Here is an 18,301-nt window from a genome sequence, read left to right as displayed (position 1 = left end):
AGGAGGAGCCCAGGTACCCATCTAAATCCACCCCGCGGGCCAGCACACTCCTGGCCACTGCTAATGGTTAAAACATTAATCTTCTCCTTTCCCAAGGCTGCCTGTGTGTGACTGATTCCCCCTGTTTGCCTGCTCTGTCTATCTGCCCGTCTGTCTGTCTGTCTGTCATTTGACCATTCTGGAAGTTTGCTGCAATAGGATGTTTTTTTCTTTTTTTTTTTTTTTTTACTGCATAATAACGCGGGAGAGGCGATCAGGGGTGGCTGGAGGGGATAAATAATAAGGTCCTCTCTGGCTGATGAAATCCCCCTAACACTGTCAAATATTAGCTTCACTTTTGCTGTCTCAGTGATTGGCTGTAATGACCATGGTGATGACATCAGGAGCCAATTGGCTGTATTCATTTGAAAGCATTCATAAAAAAAAACTCAATGTTGCAACATAGAGATGCTGTTTGGAGGTCAGCCTGAGGTTATCTGTGGTTCTCCCACTGGATAAGAGGTCAGAGGTCAGATGGACTACAGCGCCCTCGCTTAACCCTCAGCCGCAAGGGAGGAGTGTGTTTCAGAGCAGCTGTGTGTTCGATATTGTAGCAGTGACACAGACAACTTGGGCAGTACTTAAAGGGATAGTTCAGATTATTTGAAACAGGGCGGTATGAGGTTCTTATCCATAGTCAGCGTATTACAGTAGATGGTGGTTGACACGCCCCCAGTTTGCAGAAGCAGAGAGAAGTACCAGCATGGAAGCTAAGCAATGAACTGCTGTGGACAGGGTCACCAGCAAAATGTGTTTTAGCCACTTAATAAAAGGTCAACATGAAATCTTTATGTTTAAGTGTAGGCTATACTACATTAACTGCCGTCAGACAGACTTTTCAGATGGAAAAATGCTCTTATATAAGTCAAATATTGCTGTCTCCATGGGTAAAATCAGTCATTTTACTAGCCAGATCACAGGACTTGCTGGACTCCTGCTGTCTTGATCTGTTAGTTGGTGTCCAAGGAAATATATGTAATAAATTGTAGTAAATCATAACAATGATCATGACACCATTAGCCGGAATAACTGTTTTAGTTTGCATGTTTCACATTTATTAGTTTAAATTAATGCCAAATGTTAGCTGAATGAGTTAGTGTCTGTTTATGAGTCGTAAGAAATCATGAATAATATTGTCTGTATATTTATAACGGTAAAATTGAGCTATATGTTAATGGAGCTAGTAGTAGTAACTCCAGAGTGTGTATTTTCAGAGCAGTGGGCTTTTGTTTGCCTGCAGACAACCTGCCTGAGCTTTGATTTTGCCCATGCAGTCTGCTTGGCTTTGAGAGAACTTATCTGGCTTATATAATGGCAGCTGTCTAGGCTGTTTGATGGCAAAGTAAAGAGGTGAAAACACTCTAGATGTAACATACACTTAAAGTGATGTTGATTTTTTGGATGGACTGGTTTCCTGCATACCCTGTCCACAGCAGTACATTGCTTAGCTTCCGTGCTGGTGCCCATCTCTGCTTCTCCAAAGTGGAGGCGTGACGACCAACGTAAGACAGTGAGTATCAAGAAGTACCACATTCAGAGCAACATCAAATAATCCAAACTACCCCTTTAACACAATTTATTGCTCTCCAAAACCCGTGCACACAAACACTTACACTACTAGATGCAGGAATAAAGATACACACGTTGCATAAAAAGATAAACGTGGAATTACCCTTCCAGTTAAGACTAGAATAAAATGTAATAAGCATAATGTGTGTCTCGCTGGGAGGAAGTTGAGGTTACTCTAATGAGAAACTCTGTATTCATGTGTCAGTTTGTGTGCGAGCGCGTATCCAGCATGCAAACTAGAAAGCAGTAAGAGCTGCTCAGGACTCACTACATGCTGAGTCGGGTCACAGGCGGGGTTAACTGACTTAATCTATGTGTTGTGATATAAAACCAGGATGACTCAGTGACCCAGATTGGGAGAAATTTTCACTGCATTATTTAACACACACAGATCACCAGTCATTTACTTACTGTACTGTGTATGAACAAATACACATTTATGCCTGTTATGTGATTACAGTCTGCACAAGAGAAATGCACTCACCAGCCCCATTCAACTACATGAGTGATAGAGCAGCCTCTAAAATTACTGTCTGTAAATGGGATGTTCCAGCAAAGTAGACCCATAATCACCCTCGCTCTGCAATTTGAAGTCTAACAATAGGCCGCTGCACTCGGTCTGCTGACCATACTTTCCTAATACTAACCTTCTTTGCACTCCAGGGCGACTCGTGACTCCAGGTTGTCCATTTGCATCTGCAAGCGCTTCAGGGTGAGGTCATTCTCGCGTGACTTTCGCTTGTAGGCGATGAGGACGAGGATGACGATGATGAGGAGGAGGCCTCCGCCGGCGGCGATGCTGACGATGGCCGGCAGGGTGAGCAGACTGTCGGACATGATGTGGACCGCACCGGGAGAGACGTGGAGGCCGCCTACCTGAACCTGTGGAGGGACACAAACGCGCACAGTCGCAATTAATATTAAATCTGTGCAGTTAGAGGAGCAAATGTAATAACTGCACGTCCAAAATGAATATAGCAAGTTGGAGCAACAGACGGTATATTAAATAGGTTGAATCCTATTTAATATGCACTGGATGGTTAAAGCAGGATGTTTCCCCGCCCCCGTCCTCCTCAGAGTGGAGGAAGCTCAGGCAGGCTGCAGGAACCAGCCAGCAAATAACGATGAGTCCTACACTGGAAGTTGATCAGCTGTTTCTAACTGTCAGTTAACTGTCAATGCAAAGCTAAGCCTTTTACTTTGAAAACAAAAGCCCACTGCTCCAAAATACTCACTCCAGAGTGCTTTAGTGTCTGCTAGACTCCATTAAAATCTATTCCTTCTAAAAGATGATTTTTTTACGACTCATAAACAGACAAACATTCTGCATTAATTTGAAATCTAATTAACATCAAATGGACAAACAATAACACAAGTTACAGGCTGGAATAGATTTTCAAAGGAGGACAGTGACAGAGAGAAGCGAGTATTTCAACATATTTCAGCACATTTCCTTAATCTCAGATGCCACATCATCATCATTTTATGATTTATTACAGTAAATATATCACAGATTTCTCCTTTTGCGAAGATCATTAACACTAAAAGACAAAGAGTGGACGCATCATTTCCTAATGTTTCAACAAATTCAATCACTGGTCTTGACATCTATACCTCATGATAACTGATACACGCTAATGCATAAGCCAAGTCTCAGAAATCCTGCCAAAACTTGGGTAAATATTGTCTGCTGAAAGTGATACTGAGTGCAAACACATGCGGCCACCTACACGCCAACGTTGAGAGGGAAATAGCCCGGGTCTTGCACTCAATAAGCGAGCAGGCAACTAAAAATAATTGCAGTGGATTCTGGCAGAACCTTTTGACAGCTAGAGCAGACTCATGCTGCTCTCCCTTTGACCTGTTTCCTTCAGCTGAATGAACAATGATGAGAGCACGAATAATGGAGTTTAGAGGCCAACTATTATGAAGATGAAATCACAAATAAGGAGACAGACGGAAACGGAGTGGGAGAGAAAGTTGGGAAGATGGACACAAACAAACGCAGACAGACTATTACCCATACTGACCATGACTTTGTATTGTCCGGTGAGGTTGGGCGGCTCACACAGCAGCTGGCTCTCAGACACAGTGACAGAGCAGGGCGTCTCTCCTATCAGCACAGTGTAGTTAAGCTTCACCCCTCCTGACGCTGGGGGAACCAGGTTTCTGCCCTGTGGGCACGTGGAGACAGACAGCAGGGTGCGAAATTAGGAGAAACACTTGGACACACAAACACACGGCTCAATGAAGATCAGACAATTTTACAAACCCACAAAGCCACTATGCACCTTAAATACACTGTAAATTAGATCCCTTGGTTTGGGCACAGCTGCGGCCAAATGTGACTCCATGCTGAGATCAAACAGGGTGATATACAGTGGCAGAAAGTGGGAACAGCTGGCAATCAGGACAAAATAATAAAATATATCCCTCTGTGGCTTTCAGTTAAAGGATGTCTTAAAACCAAAAAATGACAACACTTTAAGACTGACATGGAAGAAGATAGTCACACACTCGCAACTTGATATTAACCAAGACACCAATGTCTTTCTTATGACAACTTGACATTAACCAAGGCAACAATGTCTTTGTTAAGACAACTTCACATTAAACACGACAGCATAACCTCATTAACATGCCACAGCAGGCTGATTATGTTAAGCTTTATGTGTTAACATTACGTTACACTATCATATGTGGACATTATAATGGTGTCATGGATATTTTTCTTGACCTCAACTAAGTGGTACCATTTGGACTTGTCATAAACATGTAATTTCATGTTATGAGGCCAGTTTGATGACAGACTACAGCACTGAGGTTTATGGAGTTTCTTGGTGGACACAAAGCTAGCATTTCCTTGTTGCAGTTAGTGGGCTAACCACTAACTGCTGTTAACTGTAGCTGGATTTAGCTGGTTAGCCTGGTTAACCACGCAGCTAGCCATCCTATTAGCTGACTCAGCCCTCAGCCAAACCACCTCAGCACTGTATTCCCTGTCAAACTGGCCACTGATGGTCTGGGAGTTACACATAAATAAAGTGTTACCCATAAATTATTTATCTGACCTTTGATTTAGATGACCATAGCTAGTTAGCTTTGTGAGCCATGTAGTTCTAGCTGACCTATTAGCTCACTCAGCCCTCAGCCAAACCACCCTGGTACTGTATTCCCTGTCAAACTAAATACCCATAAATAAAGTGTTACTCATAAATTATTTAGCTGATGTCGATATCCATTGAAAGTAACAATGATTGAGCAAGAAGATGAGTCAGTGTCTTGTCCAAAGACTAAATATGTTGTTTGGGTTGAGTCTGTAAAGGTTCTGTAGATCTGTATCTCTCATACCTTGAGAATGATGGGTGAGCCTGGTTTTTGCTCCAGGACCCCAGTGGTGCTGAGAGGCTCAAAGGACGGGTTTGGGTAGTAGAGGAGGTTGGTGTTGTTGTAGACCAGAAGCGCCTGGACGTTGTTGAAGATGAACCCAAACTCGTCCGCGTGCTTCACTGTGTCCAGACCAGGATGATACTCTGCCATCAGGGAGGGAGCAAAGCAGCTCATACTGGTGGTGTTCAATACTTTACACACCTAGAGAAGGATGAATAAAAAGAGCAGAAAGAAAATGTGTCAGGGAGAAAATCCACTCTTTGAGATGCTATTGGAGATGTGCTGCACTAAAACAGTCTACACATCATGCTATGATAGCCTGAGCACCCTGAAATGAAACAAGAAATGTGATTCAGTCATCCTGGATAAACACAGACAGCAGTATAGCTAAGATGTTTGGTTTTCTTTTTCTCCGTCTCCGAAATACAACACAAAAGTTTCCAGATGATCTGCTGTAAAGCCTTCTGTTTGTTAGAACCTGAAGTGTGATCTTAAGCGAAACACATTGGCATCAACATGAACCCTGCAGGAAGCTCGGCAGCCTAATAATTGGCATATAAAATCCTCATTCTTTTCGCAGAAAAGGATTTATTACCTGTCATTAAATCCGTCTTTATTGGAGAGGAATCCTCCATAAAATCGAAAATAAATTGCTGCTGCTGCTTCACTGAAAAACACTGGAGGACAACAACCACAAAGGATGGAGGCAATGCTCCTCTATCTCCTCAGGTAGAGGTTGAGCTATAGCTCTTTTATTACTTCTCTCCAGTTTTCCCAGATGAGAGACCTGTCTTCCATCCATCCTCCCCGGCTCAGCTCTAGAGGGAAGGGGAGAGAGGATTGATTGCTGCACAGCACTCTGCTCAGAGAGGTTTTTATCTCCTTTCACTCCCTCCCAGCTCTCTCTCTGGGGAAGAAACTTAATTAGAGGTAAATATCATCAAAGCTGGTGAACGCTAGTGACTACCACGCCTCCTACCTGTTGTCTGCTGCTCGGGAGCAAGCCAGGGAGATCGATGCAAACTCATTCTGTGGAGGCTACACCAATTGTGTTTTGCCAGCATGGTGCAAGGTGAGTTGCGGGAGTCTGACTGCAGAGGTGGAAGGAGGGCCTGGTCTCCTTATTTACTTTTCTCCTGGATATAGACTAACAGACTGCAGAGTGTTTGTGTGTTTCCACCATGTAGAGCACTGAGTCTAAATGTGAAAAGAAATTCTGATTCAAAAACTTGGCAACACTGTGTGCAACTTGTGACTTTCGGCTGCAACCAATTATTATTTTCATCGATAAATTTGTTGATTATTATTTTCTCAATAAATTAATGGTATTACTGTAAAGGACCGGTGCGTAGGATTTAGTGGCATCTAGCAGTGAGCTTTCAGGTTGCAAACACCTCGCCTCACCCATCCCACTTGTTAGGGGCGAGAAAAATTTGACTTCAGGAAAGGAGATTTCTGACCTACTTGCCCAACGGGGCAACTGAAAAACAGCAATTAAGTTCAACCGTGTTGCTTTGTCACCTTCTGGTCTGCTGTAGAAACACAGCAGCACAACATGGCAGCACTAAAGAGAAGAGCCCTAACCATAACTCTAACCTTCTGCAGATATACACAAGAAAACTGACTGATGAATATTATATTCCATTTCTGCCATATTCCACCAATTAATCCCCCCCAAAAAAGCTGGACCTCTAAATGTCAGAAAACAGTAAAAAACAAGTCTGTTGCAGTTTCTGACGTCTTGTCAGTGTTTTGTTTTGTCTGAACAACAGCCCAAAACCAAAAGATTTTCCATTTAAAAAATGTCAAACAGACAAAAGCAGTAAATCCTCACATTTCAAGAAACTAAAACAAGGGAATGTTGTGTTTTGGGGTGAAAAATGACCTTAATTATTCGATTCCATCAAAATAATTAGCAGTTAATTTTCTGTTGATCTAAATGAATTGACTAATTGCATCAGCTCTACGTGACTTAACAGCTGGATGGAAGTCAGCACTTTCTTTTTTCTTTTTAGCAAAATCCAAGCTTTAGGGAGAATGGGGTAAGTTGAGACAGTGGGTAAAATGAGCCACACCCTTTGACTATATATGACATTACTCAGTTCATCTTGGACTCAGGCACATGGAGAGATTGGTAAGAAAACCTGAGCAAAATAAATAGTTTTGTCTTGTGTAAGCTACAAAACAAGCTCACAAACTTAGCATAATTTTTGATTTGAGCCACTGTGTGAAACAAAATTAGAGGTTGTGGGGCAAAACATTGCCACTGATGCAGGCAAACTGGGTCAAAATTACGCCCAAAAGTTTAAACAGGCTACATGTGTACAGAGTAACATAGCATTTTCTCTTTTTCAACAGATAAGATCAAGATGGTAGGGTAGTAAAAAAGTAAGAAAGACAAATATGAGTTTCCTTGGATGATCTAAGAGAGATGGACGGAAAGACACTGAGGAGGTTCATCATCAAAACAACATGTTCTCAGAACAGGTTATGCCCTACGGTTCCAAGTACTGTACTGAAAGTACCAAAGCCATTAAAAAAAATGAGCTAAGTGCTCATTCAAGACCTTCAGTCTTTCTTTTCCTACATGAAATTTGGCTTGCAGCACAACCAGACAGTTTTCTGTACCAGAACTTTGTGCAGGTTCTTAATACAAAAAAAGGAAAAACAGTCTATTTCATATATCTTTGCCTTTTTTTTGTTTTTGCCATGGTATCGAAAATTCCGGTATTGTGACAACTCAATGCCAGAGAAGTAAAAGCTCATCCAATATTTGATTAGAACATGGAGTTTGAACTTCAAGATATTTGTAGATGAGTTTCATGAACTAGAGAGAACTTGCATTTGAGTTAGCAAGCAAGAACGCCATTTCATGTCCTGAAAACGAGACCGAGCATCCCTGCTCATTTTACCCCTACCATGGTGCAACCTGTGTCAAACTTTTCTTGATGGGTCATTGTTCTAAAACCATAATAATTAGATGATTATTTTAATATCTATAGGTGCACAACAACCTACATCCCTTAATCACCCCCACCACCGTCTGGACTCCATTGGGGGTTTCAAGCTAAGTAAATATATTTTGTATACCCAAAGTCTCTCCTGGTTGAAATGTGAAATTGTCTGTTTTCTTTAGTTGCCTGTGACACAAAACTGAATATCTGTGGGTTGTGGAGGGAAAAAGACATTTTGTCACGGTTTAGGTTTTTCATAATCACTTCCTGTTTTATTTTGGTATGTCTTCCCTTGTGTGTCTTTGCTTTTTATTTTGTACTTCCTGTCTTTATCTGTTTTCCCACTCCTTTTGATCACTGATTATTTTCATCTGTTGTTGATTGCCCTCAACTGTGTTTTGTTATCCTCCACCTCCCCGGCGTATTTAATCCTGTGTTTTTATCTCCTTAGTGGCTAGTTTGTCTTCTGTGGTTTGTTTGTGTTTTCTTGTGGCTTTTTGTTTTTTCCCTGCATGGTTTCTTTTGGACTATTACATCTCCTGGACTTCGATTTTCTGTTGGAGTTTGGTTTTCTTAATAAACTTTTGAAGTCGACCATTCCTGTTGTAGTCTGCGCTTGGGTTGACAAATTCTCACAACCTTAGGCTTTGAGAAACACTGATCAGCATTTTTCAGCATTTTCTAATATTTTATGGACCAAACAACTAATCGATTAATTGAGAAAGTGGCCGACAGATTAATCAGTAAAGAAAATAATCATTAGTTGAAGCCCTAGTCACTATTATTTGAAACAAATACACTTTTATTTCGCAGTAAAATCATCAAATGTAAAAAGTGGCTCATGTTACCCTGTTCTTCCCTACGGGTGACAAGAAACACGATTCCAACAACCGTCACTGCAGCAGATACATAAATCCCTACCAGCTGTAGCTGCACTACAAGGCCTGAGTGCTCCGTAGTATCTTCCCCTGGTCTTATGACATTTTTCTTTAGAATTCCCACTTTACAAGCTACGGTAGCGGCGCATGTCGAGAGCGAGAAGATAAGCCCTTTTAAAAATAGATAGCACAAGCAGATAGGACTCCTGACACACTTTCAGCAAGTTTAGGTTCTGTATATGCATGGGCGTCACTTGACTGTGAGCCAGAGGTGACCAGCAGAATTTAAACAGCCTTATTCTTCTAAAAAAAAAACATATATATATATATAAAAAAAACCATGCATACTCTTAACAAAATAACTTGTAAAACAACGTGTGATAACACTCTGTGCATTGTAAAGTTTGTGGATGATTAATTAACGAGGGATAATGTTTTTTGCCCATAAGATATACATACAGCAATTACAGTAGGAATAAATCATATGAAGTTCAATTACCCACTCATACAGTATGTTCTCCAGAGAACTATAAGGGAATTTAATGGATAAAAGAGTTCAAGTGAAGTTTGATGCGGGCTGATTTCTCACTGTTGGCATGGTGACATGTTATATAGACGGGCCCAGATGCTCCGGCAGCATCCTCGTGACTGTCACGTTGGAACAGCAAGGCATTTGCAAGTCAACTACAGCTCTGACTACCATCTGCTCTGCCAGAGATGGATACTGTGTGTGTGTGTTTTTTTTTTTTTTACTCTACACTGTCCTCACTTTCTCTCCTCTTACTCTTTCCTTTTTTTTTTCTTAAATAAATCCTTTCCTTCGCTGAATCCTGTCAGGATAGAAAACTGCTGCTATCATGTCGGGTGTTTTTCAGGCCGCGTGGCAGTAAGTGTGACGTGTGTAAATCCAAAGCGATGAGCAAGTAAATAGTAATGGGTAAATGGGGCATTGTGGGATTTGATAAAGCAAATGGGGGCATTTGGCATCATCTGTGGGTGGGGCAATAAATGGCTATAATTCTCTTTCAATTTAAGTAGAAATCTGTACTGTAATAAATCATAAATTGATCATGATATGTCAGCAGAGTTCAAGGAAACATCAATGCTGCAGCTGCGGTATCCTCCTTTGATATTTGTATTCTGGACCGGCACGACCGTTTCACATTAATCAGAATTAATGCCAAATGGTCACCAAATGATTAAGCGTCTGTTTATGAGAGGTAAAGAAATCATTAATAATCTTTCGGAAGGATTCGATGTTTATAACGGTTAAACTGAGCAACATGTTGATGGAGTCTGGCAGACAGAGAGACAGGCAGTCACCGAACTGAAAGTCCAGAGTGTGTATTTTCCAGCCTGTCCTTACCAGAAAAACATGCGTGCAAGCAGATTATTCAGACTGATAGCTACGTTTATTGTTAGGCAGCACCCCCTAGTGGACATAGCAAGTATGATGGTAGAAGTAGAAGGAGCGAAAAAGGCTGCATTTGTAGGAGGTGGGGTGGATGGATGGCTCAAATAAAAACAGGACTTTCACCTAGGAGACCGGGGTAAGAGTCCCATTTCCTGTGAGTTGTTATGAACGTGACGTCACTTCCATCATGTGACACACATAACAGTTATTTCAACACAAACCACAGTCTTTTCCTAAATTTAACTAAGTTGTTTTTGTGCCTAAGCCTAAACAAACTGCCTCCATTTTACAGCATAAAACACGTGTGCAATGTCACCTGACTTATGTAATGTAGGTAATGTCCGGTACGCCCGTTTCTGCTGTTACGGCGTTTAGGTGAGTCTGGTGAGGAGGGGGCAGGGTTGGGGAACGACTCACTTCAACCATAGATTGTATATTAAACAGGATTACAACCTGTTTAATATAAAGTCTATGATTCCAGCTCTTTATCTGGAGTGTAGTATTAGTTTTTGCATGTGTGACTGCTATATACTGCTCCTTTTAGTACTTTTTATTAATGTATACCGCACTCTGTTTACACTACAAAAGGCTTTATAAGGATTACTGGATTTCCAAATGCTCGACTGAATCACAAGCTTATTTTGTACCACTCCATCTACTTCTCAGCCGAGTTGCCACAATTTACAGTCATGACGAGACACTGCTTCAGTTCCTAACAACATGATGTATTTTCACTCTCTATCTCCAGCACATCATGATGAAAACAAAACTCTGTACATGGCCAAATTTACAGAGCATGTATACACGAGTACATCCAGTCCTTCAGGCCATGCGGAGAAAGAAGCTACACATTGTTCAGCATTGATAAAGTGAATTGAGGTCAACAGATAGAGAAAATAATTGGAATCTTGGCCTCATCTGTCTTCTTTCTCTACTGTTGGACAGAGCCAGGGTGTTTTAAGGCAGTAACACTCCAACCCCTCTGGCTGAATACATTACCATGATCTACTGTGCTGCTACAGCCCACTCAACCGTTCAAAGGTCTCTGGCCAGGCAAGCAGCGAGAGAGTCACAGGGAGAGAGGAATAAAGGAAAAAGATGGACCGGCTGTAGAGATGCGCGTAGGAGAAATGTGAAGGGTCACCGAGTCAGAGGTCATCCGGGGGCTAACGTTCGATAGCTAGTCATTGGCTGTTCCTGTACTTTGTTACTCCTACACTGTGTCTATTTTCCTGCCTGTTTCTACCACCTGCTAATACTGGCATTAATCCTAACTTCATCTCTGATCCATCCATGAAGGATCCATGTGCTGTTTAAGCTCGTGCAAAGCCTGTGGTCGAATATTCCTGTCGGATGTGTGGAAGCGAAAAATCATCCGTGGGATGTCTTGTGATGAAGGTGGGACTAATGTCAAACATTATCTGTAAGCACATGTGGCTTTTCATCTTTTAAAGATGCACTACAGATAGCTGTGTGCGCGGGAACTTGAAAATGCAGCTCCAACATGGGCCACTAATGCGCAGACTCTGGCTCCAAGTGACATCACCAGCACAAGACAGCAGTGCTCACATCTGGGATATTTTGGCTTCTGCTTTTGTGCAGCGGGAAAATGTGGAGATGTGTCTAATATTGATAGATAGATGGACGCTAATATTTTTAAGCACTGGCCCACAGGCTATGAAGCCCCTAAATTTGGTGTCCAAATACATTTTTGGTAGCCCAAATGTAAGGCAATTTAACGCAACTTAACACAGTCTTATCTAACAGTGACACTGGTGATGCCCAGTTTAAATAGGCTTAGTAAACCCAGGCTTTAGTAGCCCCAAAATATCAGTAGCTACCCGGCTACGAGTACTGATCAGTTGAACTAAAAGGTGCGAAGGAATCAGGATGTTTGTGGAACTGTAACACTGTATTGGCTCCCAGTATGGGGATAAATCTCAAAAGCCACATGGGGCCACCTACGAGGAATATTTGGAGGCCACAGAGTAACTTTTTGTGGCCAATTATTATTATCTATTATTACAAAGGGTCTCTGCAAAACACATGAGCTGTAGTATATTGACCAGTTGGCTACTGTGTGTTTAGTATTTCCATTGCACTCTAAATTCGATTATGGTTGTATCGTATCTTTACAGTTTCATCATTACATCAATTAAATTCGCTCACCACAGTGTAATCAATGTATTTGCCAACAGTGAAGGACAAAATGCATCACGTAGTACATCCTCTAAGTTTTCATAATACTGTTGTATTTTACATATTATCTGATCACATCTTTGGTTTGGAAATCAACATGAAAACAGCTGCTTGTCCAAAATATTGTTGATTTGTTTTTAGCTGTTTTCCAGCCGTAGCCATAGCTCATGCTGTTACAGCTGAGACTCACATATGTTTCAGTTGTAACCCTGGGCAGCATCCACTTGTTCTTTTTAATTATTTGGGACTCATTTTCTCTAAATAAAAAACACTTAGCAGACACGTGTAGGTCTTCTGCCTGCAGATATTAAATATGCAGGGAAAAAAAATCTCTGAGTAAAAGAGTTAAAAGTGAAAAATTCAACAATTGTGGGGACACTCACTTATGATTCATGACATGTGAGCATGTTCACGACGTGTTAATATAAAATATAAAATGTTATTTCTATTTTTGGCCTCATTTGATACAAAGTACAGCCTTTTCCGTCTTGTTAGTGTACTGTAAAATAATGTGCCAAAATTGAAATAATAAAAGCTTTTTTCTTCAGTGTCTCAGGAGGGTAGTTACCATCTTGACTGTGGAAACTCAAGATGCCATGATAATTCAATGAGCCACTCATGACGCTGATCCTGTTAAGAAGTCTGGCATTGAAACATACATACATAAAGTTCAGAATATATAATCATAATGAACATGTGAACTCTATGTTCTGAGTGAGAGTTATTGCTCATAGTGATGGCGTGCGCCTCCAGCACTCAGTGTTCCAGACAATCAGCCTGATTGGCCCAGACGAGATGAAGCCCGACACACCCATGCCGAACACTTTCGATATAAATGATGTGCCTCAGTCCAGGCGTTTTTCGGCGTGGCAAATACAGAAGATGAAATCTTTCTGGGACAGGGAAATGTTCTGGAGCTGGAAAATAACCCTTTTAGCTTTAATCAAGATTATGATAAATGTTTCAATTGTGAATCCGGTGACAGATACAGAGCATTTCACAAAGAAAATTGTCCTTTTTTTTCTCTCTCTCTCCCGGTTTCTTTGTGAATCCGTTCAGGTGACACAAGGGAGGGAGAGAAGAGAGGCAATTTAGTGGGAGACAGGTGATCATTTGAAGGCTGGCTGACAGACAGCAGCTCTTATTGCTATAGGCTGCTCTGCTGTTTGCCTTCCTCCAGTGACAAAAGGGGAAAGGGTAGCGGAGGGGAGATGGGATGAAGGATGGGTAATTGTAACCTTAGCATTTAATAGAAATTCATTCTCTGTGGCTGTGGGGCCAATCAAGAAAGGTGACATGGGCTGCTTTTGCGAGGTGCTAGGTGGGGAGTTGGAAGCGACGAGGCAGGGTGGAGATGAACAACTCTCTTTTTCAAAGCCTCGGAAACTGACAAATCAGACAGCGCGGCACCCACACACATGAGTCAAATCCCATTTTGCCAGGTCTCCCAGAGTCTCGCACTCATCAAGAGTTTTTTTTCCTCCATTTCTCTAAACATAAAACAGCACAGATCTGTCTTTTACTTGTAATTACCAGGGTTTCATAACTCACAAAGGTCTTTTAGGGAAACTGTGTCCTTTACGTGAGGAGACGTTGTAGCCCAAAAAGCCCAGGGCAGAGTTATGATTTTTAGTAAAGGAACATTCACTGAGCAAGTCAGACACTTAAGGCCAATTTTAGACTGCTAATGTCAGGAACGGGAGGCTGGAGTTGGAGAGGGCAAAGAGGCACGCTGGGACAAATCTGTGTGGAGTAACACTTGGCAGCAAGGGCGTTTTAATGTATGCATGCATGTACACTAACCTGTCCTGTCCTGAGACTCTATAAATGAGGCATGAGATTTACGTGGCCATATGCAAGACCGTAAAGTGTGAGACTGTTTACGTTGTGTGCCAATTTGTGTTTTCCTCAGTCTTCTATGCTACAGTAAACACATGTATTTGGCATGTGAATGAGCGTGGGTGTGGTGGGTATTTGTCAAGTTGCCTGATGCGTGCTTGCAAAATAAAATGCTGCACTATTGTCAATTTGACTGTTTTTGAGGGATGAGAGAGGGGACAGAGCAAAAACAATTACCATCATATACTTTAATCATAATGTTCTACATATGTTATATATTCATAACTTTCAAGAGCCCTAATTAAAAGTGATTATCACAGATTTATGGCTAGAAAAACTTGACATGCAGTGCTGAGCCGCATCTCAAATTAATCATAACCTTTCAGACGTTGTGTATACTTCTCTGTGATTTATACTGTGGACCTTCTATTGTAACTTTCCTTAAATATCTTCTGTCCCCCTAAAAAATGACAAAAATGGGTCTATGAAAAACGATCTTCAGTTTGGCCGCCGGGAGCTCGCAGACGGGCACCTTGCAGTACTTTCTTTGTTTTAAGGGGTCACAAGAAAAATGCTGGGGAACTATTGTGTTGGAGCATGTTTTTGTGTTGTGTTTGTACAGTGTGCACTGGACACAGAGTGCTATTCTTTCACCTCTCCTCCTCCTCCTCAACCCCTCCTTCTACTCTTTCCTTCCGACTCCCCTTTAGTTCGCTCGTCTGATCTCCCCACCTTTCCTCGGACCACAGAGAGGAAATCCCATCCTCTTAATTAAACAAGGAGCCCCAGGACAGGCGCTCAAATGCAATTTGTAACGATTTCCCGCAGCCAAGACTTTGATTATACAAGGGCCCTTTATGCTGACCAAAGACTTCTGACCACAGTTAATCTTCCATTGAAACCCATTAGGAGTCTCCTTGCCCCCGATCATGCACACCTCCAACAATCCCCCCACTGACCCACCCACACGCCCCCCACACCTCTCAGACTCTACTGTCCTCAAGCCTCCTGCTTGTTACACCAAAAATATCTGTATATACAGTCACTTAAAAACTGCATTTTTCCTCAAACAAGTGAAAATGCTGCTCAGGATGACAGTAAAACACAACAGAGCTTAGCAGGTGGGGGGGAAGGGGATGTGGGGTTGAGATTTAGCCTGAAGAAAATTTAGGGTAAACTCTTAATTAAATACTGCATGCAGACCACTCTCACTGCCGGCTGCATTATTCAGATGCTCGTTGGAGTGCTTGAGACGACTGGGTTAAGTTAGGGAAGCGTAGAAAGCTGGAGGGGCTGTTTGCAGCGATAGTACTTTTCTTTTTTCTACCCAAGCTAAACATCACTTAGCTTGCTTGTATAAGCTGTATTTGGTGTGTCAAGCACGACCTAGTTAGTGTATGTTTTCCAGGATGTGTATGGGAAGTGGAAACTGTACTAGCTCTATGTTTAAGACAGCGTAGTGGTTCTTACGTTGACAGACTCCCGGCCAGCGTATTTGACTCGGATCCTGGGCTCCTGAACCACGTCCAGATTGGTCCCCGTCACCATCAGCGGGGTGTGGCCACTGAGGAAAAAACACAAGCAGACACAATTTCACTTCACAGGTTTAAAGGAGCAGTAAGCTATTCTGGAGATTGTTGAGTCTCATTCCCAGGTTGTCAAATTACTGGCACTGTAGACTGGTGGTTCAAATAAATCCCAGGTTGTGAAACGCTGACGTTTTGGGAACGAGACTCAGCAATCAATTATAGACCTGTGATTGACCACAGGCTTTTTGTCACAGTTTTGATTTTCTAAAGCCTAAAAACAGAGCTGGAGGAGGAGCATAGTCCTGCACTGCTGGGTACCCGACGAGTGACCCGCAAAAACTGGTAAAAAATATATTTATATAAATTCCTGGATGTGGGCAGCGTTAAAAATGAACTAACTGCAGTCAGAGAGCAGGTGAGAACAATAAAATAACACACTCAATATAATAAAATCTTTTTTTTCCCAGGGGAACTCAGAAATGAAAATGACTGTGCAGTGATTGTACAATAAAGTTATATGAAGCCTATAATCAGCCAGCAGGACTTTTTTGATTTTTGTGAAAGCCTACGTCACAACTTCAACCCCACATTCTGCCAAACAACAGGAGGTCACAGTTTGATCTGACGGCGATATTTGATGGCTGAAATGGATGACATAAAGGAAAAAAATAGCCAGCGGAGAATACCAGGATGTGGACAACATCGAAGGCCAAGTCGGACATTCAGGAGAAATTTGGCGTTATTAGAGACTGTGAGAATAACATTGTTAGTGACGTTACTGCTTGTATAATGTGTCAAAAAGTATTAGCTTTTGATAGCTGCAAGCGTGGCTCATTGTCGCCATGGAAGCACACTGACAGCTGGAGGAACACAGGAGTTGCGCCAGTTGAGAACACAAGTGAGTGACTGTATGTGTGTTTAATCACAGTATGGTTTGGGTCACAGGACTTATACTGACAGTTCCAGATTTGATGTAGAAATAATTGCAGGCAATAGGTTGGTTCTGGGTATCAGCTTTGTGGATGTGGGCGGGGCGGGTTTGCAAAACTGGACCCATGCTGGACTATGGTCTAGTTTTTACCACTTGAATCACATTATACTTAAACACATTACAAAAGTTCTGCTGCTAGGCGTCCTTCTCACTACAATAACAAAGGATGCAGTTTGATGACATCCAAAGAAGTGTGGGATCATGGGAGATGTTCACCATCGCAGATGAAAATCTAAATCTGAATTTTACGGTCACGATTCGATTCATCGTTTTTTTTTGCACTGATGCTTCTGCCATTGTTAGACTGTCAGCTTTTGATTCATAAAGATCAACAGATCATTGCCTTTATTTACACAGTCAAAATGTTATCAAGTGTGATATAACAGTGTCATCTTTGAAGTGCTTTTTCTTCATCCACCAGATGCTGCAAGTGAGCGGAGGTAGACAAAAAAACAATTCTGAGAGAACTGCAGATTCTGCCTCTCAATTAGATTATTTAAACTGAAAGCTTTTTTTGACCAAATATTGAAATTGTGACACCACTATTACATATTATAGCTTTAAAGGTCATTATGGAACATTTGTCCAGTGACACCCAAAATAAACTGTCTACCCAGTTATAATGATTGCATTTGTCAAATACCTTCAAATTTCTCTGTCTTATCTTTACTTAGACTTCAAGAACAAAGAAAGAAAGGAAGAAAGAAAGAAAGAAAGAAAGAAGAAGAGGAACACAGTAGGAGAGAACATTTAAGAAAGTAGTTCAAAAGTAATTCTGGACTAAACTTTCCAGCCCTGATGTACCTCTTCAAAATATTCACCATCAGTCGAAAATAAGCGCATCAAACCACCTTTCATCCTCAGTTTCTTTTGGGAGATAATAGGCTTTGGAGTGGAGGACGATTAGAGATGCTTTTTAACCGACTTCACTTGCTACAATCAACTGGCGCAGAGTTTTTGGTTTGAAATACCGACGCGGCTCGAGCATATAAAGATGCAGCCAGCGGTGGTCCTGCGCTTCATAACACAGCAGCACAAACAAAGCACGCGAAACAAAGCAGGAAGGGAAAACTGCTGGATGCGCGGCTCTCCCCGCAGCTGTTTGGGTTGCTGCTGATGTTTGTTGTTTTTGTTGTTGCGCTCGGCTCGTCAGCGTGGCGTGCTGAATAAAGATGCCAGTCAGGAGTTGTTGCGATAATAAATGTCAGACGGGTCTGTGCTATTAGGCTGCGAGTTCACTGGAACACTGTGGATAGTGAGTGAGTTACTGTGGACGGACCTTGTGCTGTCTATAGGCTCATTAAATTATATAGTCAGGTACTGTTCCTGCTCTCCCTATCTATCTATCTATCTATCTATCTATCTATCTATCTATCTATCTATCTATCTATCTATCTATATATCTATCTATCTATAAAAAAGCAAGGAAAGATAACCAACTCGATGTCCTTCCCTGTCCCTGTCTCCCTTCATTTCCCCCTCTGTTTCACTCTGTGCCA

The 18,301-nt window shown here is 41.8% G+C and overlaps 1 protein-coding gene across 1 annotated transcript in view; it reads right to left on the bottom strand.

The window, feature by feature from the left end:
* Positions 1 to 18,301, bottom strand: part of plxna2 (plexin A2) — a 265,500-nt gene that overhangs the window by 47,606 nt on the left and 199,593 nt on the right. The window contains exons 17-20 of the mRNA XM_084720421.1: positions 15,753 to 15,846; positions 4,960 to 5,199; positions 3,639 to 3,782; positions 2,256 to 2,490 (exon numbers count right to left, since the gene is read on the bottom strand). Coding sequence (XP_084576547.1) covers positions 2,256 to 2,490; positions 3,639 to 3,782; positions 4,960 to 5,199; positions 15,753 to 15,846 — 713 coding nt within the window. The remainder of the gene's footprint in view (positions 1 to 2,255; positions 2,491 to 3,638; positions 3,783 to 4,959; positions 5,200 to 15,752; positions 15,847 to 18,301) is intronic.

The sequence above is a fragment of the Lutjanus erythropterus genome, chromosome 6 (assembly GCF_056507025.1).
Source record: "Lutjanus erythropterus isolate fLutEry1 chromosome 6, fLutEry1.hap2, whole genome shotgun sequence".
NCBI lineage: Eukaryota > Metazoa > Chordata > Actinopteri > Lutjaniformes > Lutjanidae > Lutjanus > Lutjanus erythropterus.
This window is presented reverse-complemented; position numbering and strand designations above follow the sequence as displayed.